The sequence below is a fragment of the Cornus florida genome, unplaced genomic scaffold (assembly GCF_030987335.1).
Source record: "Cornus florida cultivar Cherokee Brave unplaced genomic scaffold, ASM3098733v1 CherokeeBrave_3.0.0_Hap2_Chr08, whole genome shotgun sequence".
Taxonomy (NCBI): Eukaryota; Viridiplantae; Streptophyta; class Magnoliopsida; order Cornales; family Cornaceae; genus Cornus; species Cornus florida.
In genome coordinates this window covers 33,871,449-33,884,185 of record NW_026775578.1, presented here as the reverse complement: position 1 = coordinate 33,884,185, position 12,737 = coordinate 33,871,449, and the positions used below count along the sequence as shown (strand labels likewise).

Sequence of the window (12,737 nt, the reverse complement as noted above, 5' to 3'; positions counted from 1 at the left end):
TCTTCTAGTTACATTTAAAAAATATAAAAAACTTGAATTATCTTGCGTGGCATTTTCAGACTTTCTGAGGTCAATTTAATCTTAATCAACTATATAATGTTAAAATGTACAGATTTAACTGCTATACATGTATACATTGCTGAAATTATAATATAGGTATATATTGTTCAAATTATAATATAGGTATACATTGTTGAAATGATAAAGATTTATCTTTACTGATCCTAACTTACTTTTTAGTCTGCAGTTGTCTATCTGCTACTTAAATATGTTGTTGACTGGGTGGACGGACAAATTATCTACCTAGAGGCTCAAGAAACTGCAGTAGTTGTTAATTTCTGTTTGCGCTTACTTCAGCTTTACTCATCTCACAATATTGGCAAGGTAAATTCTTGTCACATCCCCTTTTGCCCTAAACCATATGCACAATCTTACATAGAGCAAGATCTTGTCCATTATTGTACTTTTTATCCATTAATGTATTTAGGATGTAATGTTATTGCATTACTTATCTTGATTATGAATAGAGCAATAGGACTGTTGTAGAGGAACTGTTGGATTATAGATTTGTTCCCTAAACTTGATGCTCAATCTTAAATAGAGCAAGAGCTTGTCAATTAATGTATTTCCTTTTCTTTTTTTATTTATTTATTAATCCATTGATGTTTCTAGGATGTAGTATACATTAGTCTTATATCATATCACTTTTATATATTTAATTATAAAGTGAATATTGTTCTGCTTATAGTGTTCGTTTCAAGATTAAGAATGTTAAGAATTCCATGAGAAATGATTTGAAAGTACCTGAGAAATTTTCATTTTTAAGTTCGGTTCCGATTGAAAATTTACATTGATTACGATTTTCACTCAATACTCGACAACATGAAAATATTTGATATGGAGGAGTATAGCGAAGAACAGGATATGTGGAGAAGATGATATTGATGTTTGATGGCAATTAAATATTCCAAATGGTCCAGACCGGGACAAAAAGAATGGCCTGTGTGTAACTGGACGGGAATTCATCCTCTAATTGGTCTTCTTTTGAACCTTTAACTGGACTACATCATCATCATCCTTTAATTGGAATTCATCCTTTTTTACGATTGATCCCAATTATCGGAAATAATTACATTGAGTAATGCTTTGGTCTTAAATTTTTACTACTATATATCATTTCCTATATCACTACTAAATTTACATTCTATGTATTCTGTTTTAGTTCTACTGTTTTTTAAGCCTTTTGATTCTAGAGCCACTCTCCAAGCTTCTAATTTTATTGCTAAGGCTTCCTTAGAGCTATCCAATAGCACAATTTCTTCCACAAATAACATGCACCATGGAAGATCTCCTTGTATCTCCTTGTATCCCTGATTATCGTAAATAAATATGGACTTAGCGCCAATCCTCGGTGTAATCCTACTCTTGTGGAAAAATCATTCATCTCTCCGCGTGGCACATATGCTACAAACTCTAATCTCAGAATCCTTATACATATCCTGAATAAGTTCATTAAGTCTTAAAGGAATATGTTTTCTTCGTAAGGCTCACCAAATCATGTCTCTTGGAACTCTATCATATACCTTCTTTAAGTCTATAAAAACCAGGTGTAGATCTTTTTGCTTACTTCTACACCCCCAATAGTTGCCTTAATGGGTAATGGCCTCTATAGTGGATCTTCCCGGCATAAATCCAAATTGATATGGTATGTTCTTTCCTTGGTCTTTGTTCTATTATTCTTTCCCTTGATAGGTAAATGGCCTCTAAGGGTTATTATTCGGTTCTACCTCTTTATTGTTTTCCATTTTACGAAATGTGTTATCTACCTCATTCCTATTTGATTTTATCTATCATACTAAGATTAGGCCCATTATTCTCAATGTCCTCTCTAGGATATTCTTCATCTAGGAGTTGTTGAAAGTAATTTTGTCACTTATTCAATATGTCATCTTCTTTATCTAATATTTTTTTGATCCATGTCCTTAATACATCTAACTTGATCTTTTCGCCAACTTATAAATGCCTTTTTCACCCTCTTTTGCACCTAATTTTCCATGTAACTCATCTAAGGAATTTTGTTTGGCTCTAGCTACCATCTTCTTAGCTTCATTTTTTAGTTTCTTGTATTTCTCTACAGCTAGCGTATCTTTGCTTATCACATGATTCAAATCTAACACTACGTGACTGATTTGTGATTCTGTCCGCCAAGTCAGCTACTAATACAGTCTCTAAACTTTGTTTTATGTCAAAAATTCATAGCTCTACTTACCACATTAATAATTAACTACTACAACATTATTTTCCGGTTTAGCCTCCTGTGAGATCTCTTGTTCATTTGTGCATTTCTTGTAACTATTTAAGCATGCTGATGACCGTCTCCAGTTGAATGCTTTTCTTGTCACCTTCTGGTTTTTTCCTTGCGTTGAATTGAGTAGAAATATATAAAAAGAAGAGAAAGGAGAGAATTGCGTAAAGGCTTGAATGATATAAATTACTCACTCACAGCTCTATTATTTATAGATAAAATAAGCACATACTCATATTACAAGAAAGGAAAGTAAATCAAATCAAAATTAAATCACAACTTATTCTAAAGCATATTCTATGGCATATTCTATAGCATAGTTAAATCTCTGCTATTATGGTAAGTCATACCATAAATCGTGGTATCATATATGCTAACACTCCCCCTTAAGTTGGTGCGTAGATATTTGAAACGCCCAACTTGGACAATGCATTCTCAAACACAATCTTGCTGACGCCCTTTGTAAGAATGTCTGCAAGCTGCTGAAAGCTTGTGACAAATGGAGTGTAAATTTGACCAGAGATGATCTTCTCTCGAATGAAGTGACGGTCCACCTCTATATGCTTAGTCTTGTCATGCTGAACGGGATTTGCTGCTATGCTAATAGCAGACTAGAATGGAAGCGACACTGGAAGGCACAAGTCTGTCATCAAGGTTTTCAGCCAAAGCAACTCACCTACCCCAAGAGCCATAGCCCTATACTCTGCCTCTGCACTAGATCGAGAGACAACATCTTGTTTCTTACTGCGCCAAGTAACCAAGTTACCACCAATAGTGGTACAATAACCTGAAGTAGACCTCCTATTTGAAATTGATCCTGCATAATCAGCATTTGTCCAAGCTTCAACACGTAAGTGACCATGATTAGCAAACAAAATACCATGGCCTAGACACCCTTTTAAGTAGCGAAGGATCCAAATAGATGCATCAAGGTGAGGGGCACGAGGAGAGTGCATGAATTGACTCACAACACTCACGGCATAAGCAATGTTAGGTCGAGTTATGGATAAATAGATGAGCTTCCCCACAAGTCGTTGATACTGACCAATATCTGACAACTACTCCCCCTTAGAATCAGCCAACCGATGATTCTGCTCAATCGGAATATTAGCAGTACGAGCGCCAAGCTGACCAGAAGCAGAAAGCAAGTCAATAACATACTTGCGTTGAGAGATGAAAATGCCAGTTTTGGAGCGAGCCACCTCAATGCCCAAGAAGTACCGTAGGGGATCAAGATCCTTAATCTCAAACTGACGGACAAGATAGCTCTTAACCTCATCAATTCCGGTAGTATCATCGCCGGTAAGAACAATATCATCAACATACACAATGAAAGCAACTATCTTACCGCCTGAATGACGTAAAAACAAGGTATGATCAGCTGCACTTTGATAGAAACCAAACTTGAGCATAACAGTGCCAAAGCGATCAGACCAAGCTCGAGGAGACTGCTTGAGGCTATACAGAGAACGACAAAGACGACATACCATACCAGAATGAGCAGGAGAACGAAAGCCCGGAGGAGGAACCATGTACACCTCCTCTTGCAAATCACCATTGAGAAAGGCATTCTTGACATCTAACTAAAATAGAGGCCAAGATCGAATTACAGCAACGGAAAATAATACACGGATGGTATTCATCTTGGCAACAGGGGCAAAATTCTCCTGATAATCTATGCCATAAGTCTGAGCATAACCCTTGGCAACCAATCGGGCTTTGTAACGAGCAACTGACCCATCTGGATTATGCTGAACTGTAAACACCCAACGACAACCCACAACCTTTCGTCCAATAGGAAGCGGAACCATGTCCCAAGTTTGATTTTTCTCAAGCGCTTGTAGTTCTTCTGTCATAGCATCACGCTATTGAGGTTGCGCTAGTGCATCTGCAACACTAGAAGGAATAGGAACCGAGGCAATAGAAACAAGAAAACTCCGATAGGAGGGTGAGAGAGCATAATCAGAAACAAAATTAGAAATAGGGTATGTACAAGAACGTTTACCCTTTCAAAGAGCAATAGGGTGATCATCAAGTAAAACAATAGCTTGAGAAGGCGGAGCTGGTGCCGAAGGAATAGGGCAGTCGATCGTGGGAGTAGAAGCTTGTACCTGTTGTCTCCGACTATAAACCTGTGAAAAAGGAACAATTCCCCCTGCTAGAGGGGTATCACGAGGAGGAATCATAGAAGAAGAAACAGGTAATGGTAGAGGAGTTAAAGACGGAAGAAGGTGATCATCCATTATATTCAATGGGAACCATTCACTCTGAGAACCAACTGAACCACTATAGTATGGTGTATACTCAAAGAAAGAAACATCCATGGTTATAAACCGCCGACGACTGGGAGGATGGTAACACCTATAACCTTTTTGAGAGTGATAATAGCCCAAAAACACACACTTCAAAGCCTTGGGGTCAAGCTTTGTACGAGTCTGCCCCAACTGCTGAACAAAGCACACACACCCGAAGACTCACGGAGGAATAAAAAAAAGAGATGAATTGGGATGTAAGATTGAGAGTAGGGCTGCAAAGTTAAGAATCCTAGGAGGAGTCCTATTAATGATGTAAACAGCGGTAAGAACTGCATCTCCCCAAAATGACTGGGGAACAGTCATGCCAATGCAGATTGCTCTGGCTAAGTTAAGGATGTGGCGATTCTTTCTCTCAGAACGACCATTCTGTTGAGGAGTTTTAACATTAGCCATCTGATGCTCAATCCCAAATTCTGTACATAACCGTTGTACCTCCCCATAAATGTACTCTGTACCCTGGTCAGATCTAAATTTTTTAATGGTACGACCATATTGAGTTTGAACCATTGTCATAAAATTTTTAAAAATGGTGTATACTTCATTATTGGTTTTCATAAGATAAACCCAAGTAACACGACTATGATCATCAATGAACAACATGAAATATCGAAATCCAAGACTAGAAGTAACTGGGCAAGGACCCCACACATCTAAATGAACAAGATCAAAAGGTGTTAAAGCAGATTTATTACTACTAGCAGGATAATTGGAACAAACATGTTTAGCCATATGATATGTTTCACAGGATAAATCTGACACTGCCACGTTACAAAATAAGGAAGGAAATAAATGTTTCAAATAAGCAAAAGAAATATGTCCTAAACGCACATGCCAACGCATAAGCTGGGCTTTATTAGATGAAACAAAGTTAGAAAATGTAGCTGAATGTGCTTGAGGTGACAAAGGAGCATCCAACAGGTATAAACCGTCCATTTCACGTCCACTGCCAATCGTCTATTTTGACACCAGATCCTGAAAAATACAATGAGAGGGAAAGAACGTTACACTACAATTTAATTGTTTGGTAATGCTACTAACAAAAATAAGATTTGTAGTCAACTTTGGAACATGAAGTGTATTTGACAAAGTTAATGGAGAAGTAACTGATATGTGACCCTTCCCAGCAATGGAAGATGGAGAGCCATCCGCAAGGCGGACCTTGCGTTGGCCAGAGCAGATACCATAAGATTGGAAGAGTGAGGACATACCAGTTATATTGTCTGAAGCACCAGAATCAATAATCCATGGTGTTGAAGATGTAGATATGCTATGTGCAGACGCAATAGTACCTGAGTGAGCATAAGTGGAGGTTGGCTGAGATGATGCCTCCATTTGGTTGAAGAATTGCTTAAATTTGTCCAAATCAGCTTGAGTCAAGCTAATTGTGGTAGAAGATGTAGAGGCAGGGTTGTTAGGAGTTGACAACGAGACTGGTTGTGTAACAAAATGTGCAGAGGATCTAGGCTGTTGTTTCTATTGCGGTGGACATCCATGTAGAGCATAACAACGAGATTTGATGTGACCAATTTTTCAGCAATGGTCACATCGTCCACGTCGTCGTCCCAGAGGAGGACCGGTGGTAATGCTCTGAACTGACTGGGATGGTGAAGTTCCTGAAAGGTTGGGAACCCGAACTGCCATAACAGAACGATCAACAGAAGCAACACCTAATTGATGAGTCCGGTGGCTCTCATCTGACAACACATAGGAGTATGCATCCTCAAGAGTAGAGAATGAAGACAAGCTCAATAAATGAACACAAGCTCAATAAATGAACACAAGCATACTCAAACTCGTCGTGCAACCCGGCAACAAACTGAAACACTTGATTCTTCTCCACAATTCCTGCATATAAAACTGCATCATCTGGATCCTTCCAAGAGTGGAAGGAATCATAATATGACATCTCCTCCCAAATAGCACGAAGCTTGGCGATGAACCTGAAACCGTCGAGTCACCCTGAGATATCCCTGTGATATCTCGCCCCAGCTGGAAAATTCGTGCATTATTCTACCTCTGAGAATAAGTGTGTTGAACTGAATCCCAAATCTGCTTAGCAGTCTTCATAAACATATAGCCAACAGCTATGTTTGGTTGCATCGAATTGGCTAGCCAAGACATAACCATAGCGTTATCTGCAAACCACCGTGGATATGCCTTCTCTAACTCAACTGACTCTTTCTCAGAACCAGTAATATAGCCAATCTTGCCTTTGCCACCAATGAACATCTTGGCAGACTGTACCCAAATCAAATAGTTGGAACCATCCAACTTCACTGTGGTGATTTGAAGTCCTGAATTTTCTGATGAGTTGGACACAACCATAGTGTTATCTGCAAACCACCGTGGATATGCCTTCTTCGACTCAGCTGACTCTTTCTCAGAACCAGTAATATAGCCAATCTTGCCTTTGCCACCAATGAACATCTTGGCAGATTGTGCCCAAATCAAATAGTTGGAACCATCCAACTTCATTGTGGTGATTGAAGTCCTGGATTTTCTGATGAGTTGGTGGGAAAAATGGCACCACCACCCACAGAACTTGAGCCAAGAGAATTAACAGTCGAGGACCTTGAATCTGCCATAATCTGTCACACGATAATAAAAAACTCCAAAAACACCACAAATTCTGTTAATAAATCAAAGGGTCTCCTCAGACCATAAACAATAACAATGTCTCCTCAGACCATTCCCGAAAAATCCAAATACATACCTTTTTTAAGGAGTGCTGCCCGCTTACATATAACCAGACAGCCTCCTTCTTAATATCCGGAACCTCTTTGTAGACATTTTTATTTTTATTTTTTATTTTTACCCAAGCCCTTCTAGGTGTTGGAAACCAACTATCCCAATTTACCTAACCCTAGAAGAGTGAATAAGAAATTGTAAAACTTAAAAATACCTGTTGTCGATCACAAAACAGCAACACAGAAAAATATGTGTGGGCAACATCACACGGTGTTACAAACAGCCTAAGGTAGCTGTCGCACAAGTAACAAGGCTGCTGAAAGGTGTGGAAAGGTGTTGGCTCTGATACCAAGTAGAAATATATAAAAAAGAGAAATGAGATAATTGTGTAAAGGCTTGAATGATATAAATTACTCATTCACAGTTCTAGTATTTATAGATAAAATGAGCACATGCTCATATTACAAGAAAGGAAACTAAATCAAATCAAAATCAATTCACAACTTATTCTAAAGCATATTCTATAGTATTGTCAAATTTCTGCTATTATGGTAAGTCATACCATAAATCGTGGTATCATATATGCTAACAAATTGTTCTTACTTAACGTCCTGCCGGAAATTTTCATTTCTAAACATCTTATGGAAAATATGTATATATATATCTCATTTCCAGATGTACTAAAGCATTTGTTTTCTCTTGAAAGATCGGAACTAACATTTGAAACTAATTTGGAATCATGGCTACACCACTCTACTCTATCAACAATTAATTTCGAGTCATTTCTTGAATCGTGACTCGGTCGCAACCACATATTGATTTTCATTCTATATTTAGTTAATGGGCAACTTGAGTAGTGGTATTGTGCATTTCATAGATTCCCTGGGAGATTATTATATGTGATTTAAGATGCCCCTATGACTTAGAATTCGCTTACCATTTAATTATTTATGTGATGATAAATGAATTTTTTATCAGTAGTTGGTCCATTAAGGTTATTGTTAACTTGATTATTTCTAAATTATAAAAGGGTAAATGACACCAACCTTCCAAGTACTCTGACGATTAAAAGGACATCTGTTCAGGTTTGAGTTTATTGTGTGCTCCCCTCTGGTTGCAGAATGAGGATAGGAATGAAATGACGTTAGTGGTTGTGCAGCCATATGTGTAATACAAGTTGCCCAGATAAAGAGGCAAAGGAAATTGTGGACTTCCAATAATCAAGAAATGGCTAGTGTAAATGACCAATAAAGGAGTTTTAAAATTTGTGGGACTAACCATCATCATACTTCTTTAGTTTCTTCCCTAGTGGTTATGGTGATTATTTTCTGTGTGCGCAAAATTTGTTTAGCTGTCATTGACTTTTGCCAAAATAGATGGTTTTAATGTTTTTGGAGGTAATCTTTTAAGTTTGTATACTTTTTATCTTTAATCTATTAATTTTGTCTTCTTGTGTGTGCTTTTTTCCCTATTGTCTCTACCGCCAAAGATTAGCTCGAGTGTTTTTCTCTCCGCTTTCCAAAGAAAATTTAATGGGTCAGAGTCCTGCCATAGTGAATGTGAATGTACGTCTTTGATATCAAAGGGGGGCAAAAAAATATATTAACTTCTATAATTTCACTGATTTTTTAGATATCACTTAGCCTTTCAAGCAGTTTACTGAGTGAAGCAAATACAGAGAAATATAGGGATTTACGTGCTCTTCTACAACTCCTTGCACATCTCTGTTCAAAGGATCTGGTACTTTTTCTCTTGATTTATTTCCACCAAAATTTGTTTTTGGCGTGTTTAATTTTGTTGAAGTGTGAAATTAGTTATCCCAATCTAAATTAATAAATTTGCAGGTTGACTTCTCATCGGATTCCATTGAGGGACAGGGCACAAACATATCTGAGGTATATCGGTGTTGCATTTCACCTTGTACAATTTCCTCGAATGGTTTCCAACACATTCAATTTGCAGGTGGTTTATTTGGGTCTTCACATAGTTACCCCTCTTATAACTTTGGACCTGCTGAAGTTCCCGAAGCTTTCTCATGATGTAAGCATTCTTTTTCATCATAAGAGAACATGCTGGTATTGTTTTCTGGAAGATAATACCCTTTTTTTTTTTTTTTTTTTTTTTTTGTCTTATGCAGTACTTCTCACTACTATCACATATGTTGGAAGTTTATCCTGAAATGGTTACACGACTAAACAGTGAAGCCTTTGCTCATGTACTTGGAACTCTTGATTTTGGTATCCACCATCAGGTAAATAACTGATCACTTAATTGGATTAAATCCACTTGAGGCTACAAATTTTTGTAATGGATTCGGTGAATTGCATGTCGAAAATTTGTGGCTGACCGATTTCTATATATATATTTTTTCCTTTTACTTTTATTTTATTAACCCTCTGATGGATAGGACACGGAAGTTGTTGACATGTGTCTGAGTGCTCTGAAAGCACTTGCTTCTTACCACTACAAGGAGATGGCTGCTGGTAAAGTTGGGTTAGGTCCGCATGCTTTAGATTTCAAGGACCCTGATGGGAAATCACAGGAAGGAATTCTGAGCCGGTTCCTTCGTTTGCTGCTGCACTTTCTCCTCTTTGATGACTACAGGTGTGATAAAAGCAAGACTAAGTTGATTGCCATACCTCATGATAGGATTAACTAATCAAAGCCTTTTTATTTTTTTATTTTTTATATACCTGGATGGTTTAAGCAATAATATTTTTCTCTCTTTACAACCATGATATAATCTTTATTTAATTCTCTCCAGCATTGATCTCGTCAGTGCTGCGGCGGATGCTCTCCTTCCATTGATCCTTTCTGAACAAAACCTTTACCAGGTATTTCTGCTTAGATTTTTGTATGATTTCACTGTAGAATTTCTGATTTCAGTTTTAAGCTATAAAACCTGATAACTAAACAGTATTTAGATTCTGGTTATTATTAAAAGGTACAAAGAGGGTGCCGTGAAGTTATGATGACCTCTATCTAATCTGTCTAGTTGATACAAAGTTTTTGAAGAATGGACCTGGCCCACTTCTTGGGGATCTGTTGGGACTGTATTTTCCATTTTCTTCCAAGAATAAATTGATTTGTTGTTGTCCACTCTTTTTTCCGATCAGATTTATTAGTGTCACCCATTATAACGCAAATTACAGTTGGATGTGCTTCTGACAAATTTCATCAAAAAAATTCTGAAAACTTGCTAGCAATGATTTAGTACTCGACATCACACGTTTTCGCCAAACTACATGGTTATTTGGAATTCTAGACAGTTTCAATTTACTTAGACATGTAGCAGACTCTCTTTTCCTTTTAAATGCCAATCTTCTGAGAGTTGTATGGCTTCTTATTTCTTACAGAGATTAGGGAATGAGCTGATAGAAAGACAGGCAGATCCAACATTCAGATCAAGGTTGGCAAATGCATTGCAGTCTCTCACAAGCTCGAACCACTTTTCTTCTACACTTGACCGAACAAGTTACCAAAAATTCAGAAAGAGTCTGCACAATTTCCTTATTGAAGTTCGTGGATTTCTGCGGACTATGTAGTATATGCAAACCATTCTGAATAGAAGTTCAAATGTGATTTTCTTTTCCATTTTATTTTTTTCCTGTATGTTTGCCAAAGGAAATCTTTTGGAAATCACGGGAATGCCTCAGTTTTTACAGGCGCTCATATTAGTTTTTTTATTGTGAATGTTATAGCGATTGCATTGTAGTTACCGCCAAAATTAGATGGTATGTGAAATTGTGAATGCTCTTGAAAGCATTATGGATGAAATGAGAAAGAAAGCTTTAAATTTGTTTCTGTTGCATTCAACAGTAAAAGCAAATGCTGAAAATAGTCTTCGTGTTGGCATTTTTCTATGGAAACATTATTTGAAGTAGGCCTTGCTCTCATACTTGCTACATTGTGCATTGCTGCTTCTCATATTGTTTCTAAGCATATGGCTTGCTCTCTTTCTTTCATGTGTTATAATTTCGCTTAATCCAACTTCAGAAACAATGCATTATCAATTGAATTCTCATTCCATTGAGTACATTTATCAAATTCCATGTATCTGTGCCATTGCATTTCTCACATCAAACTTTAAACCTGATGCTTTGCGAGATAGCAGAACCAAGCGAGTTACCCACTTGAGCCAAAAGCAAATATTGAAAACATATCCAATTGAATCATGATAGTGCATGTAACCCAATACATTAAAAAAGATTATATTTATGATTATCAGTATTAGTTGAAATAATGATTATAATTAATAGACAAATGTGTGGTTCAATCTTTCTTAACATGCTTGTGTTTTTTCCTAATCTTTGTCATCTTTAATTTTTGAGTTTATTAATCAAAGTATCACGTCAAATTTTAATTCACTTTTATTTTATTTTATTTTTATTACCTGACAAACTAGGGGAGAGGAGACTCATTCTCACATTACAGTGATTATGATGCAATGAAAACCTTGTGATACAACCACAAGGACATCATGACACTGTTGGAACAAGTTTTTAATGATAGTATATATTTATATTGTAATTGTTATATATTTTTATTTGTCACATTTTTAATCTAATACATTAAACTGTTAAATAATTTACAGCTTTTATAAATTTTTTATTTTAGTGTTGAACACGTAGTTTGTGACAGAAATTCACCCACTGAAATTGTGTGAGTTGTGTGAGTCTCATGAATGGGGATTTTTTATGTTCAAAAAGAATGATTATACCCTATATAACAAACTGTAATGCCTAACAAAAAAATAATTATAATTTATTTAATTTATTGCAACAAAAACCGGTTCGTATTTAATGGTTTTCTTTCTAATATTCTCAAAACATTGCATAGTTTGAATTATTGGAGGAAACCAAAATAAAATTTTATGTATATATTTATTTGTAATTAAAGTTTAATATATCTGTGAGTGATTTTCAACGAGCCGATGATCCGGATCCCAAATGAAAAAGCCTCCCATTAACAACAAAAATTTCCGCCTTCTTTCTTCTTCTCATCATACGCTTTGTAAACCATTTGATCACAGAGCTCTTTGAAAATCATACATCCAGACGTACTTTTGAAAGATCTAATTATGCTTTAAAATATCATTGGCCGAATGTGCAGCTTTGAATGTGTGTTATAACTTTTTTTTTTTTTTTTTTTTTTTCATAATTTGTGTGTTATAACTTTTACACAATAAACATGAGTAATGGCAATTTAAACTGTTCATTGCATTAAATCTTAGTAATTTATTCTTTTGACTAAACTAATGAGTCAAACGAGACTTAAAACATAAAATAAATAAAGATTTAGGCCAACATCTTAATTTTTTAAGGTGTGATAGCATTCTATATTCTCTCTAGAATATCTACAATTTTATAAAACTCTCAACCTGTTTAGAATCTTGTGTACCCTATGTGAAAATTTTTAAAACCCCTCCC

General features: G+C 36.3%; 1 protein-coding gene across 7 annotated transcripts in view; it reads left to right on the top strand.

The window, feature by feature from the left end:
* The window catches only part of LOC132271236 (uncharacterized), a 51,168-nt gene extending 40,049 nt beyond the window's left edge, over positions 1–11,119 (top strand). For 4 of the 7 annotated variants that reach the window (XM_059772562.1, XM_059772560.1, XM_059772561.1 and 1 more), the window contains exons 25-32: positions 241–384; positions 8,941–9,048; positions 9,153–9,203; positions 9,271–9,348; positions 9,446–9,559; positions 9,716–9,912; positions 10,073–10,142; positions 10,665–11,119. In XM_059772562.1, the coding sequence (XP_059628545.1) occupies positions 241–384; positions 8,941–9,048; positions 9,153–9,203; positions 9,271–9,348; positions 9,446–9,559; positions 9,716–9,912; positions 10,073–10,142; positions 10,665–10,853 (951 nt within the window). In that variant the 3' untranslated portion in view covers positions 10,854–11,119. Of the gene's footprint in view, positions 1–240; positions 385–8,940; positions 9,049–9,152; positions 9,204–9,270; positions 9,349–9,445; positions 9,560–9,715; positions 9,913–10,072; positions 10,143–10,664 lie in introns of those variants that run through there. The other 3 variants (XR_009469672.1, XM_059772564.1, XM_059772563.1) reach the window with 3 other exon arrangements.
* The last annotated feature ends 1,618 nt before the right edge of the window (positions 11,120–12,737 follow it).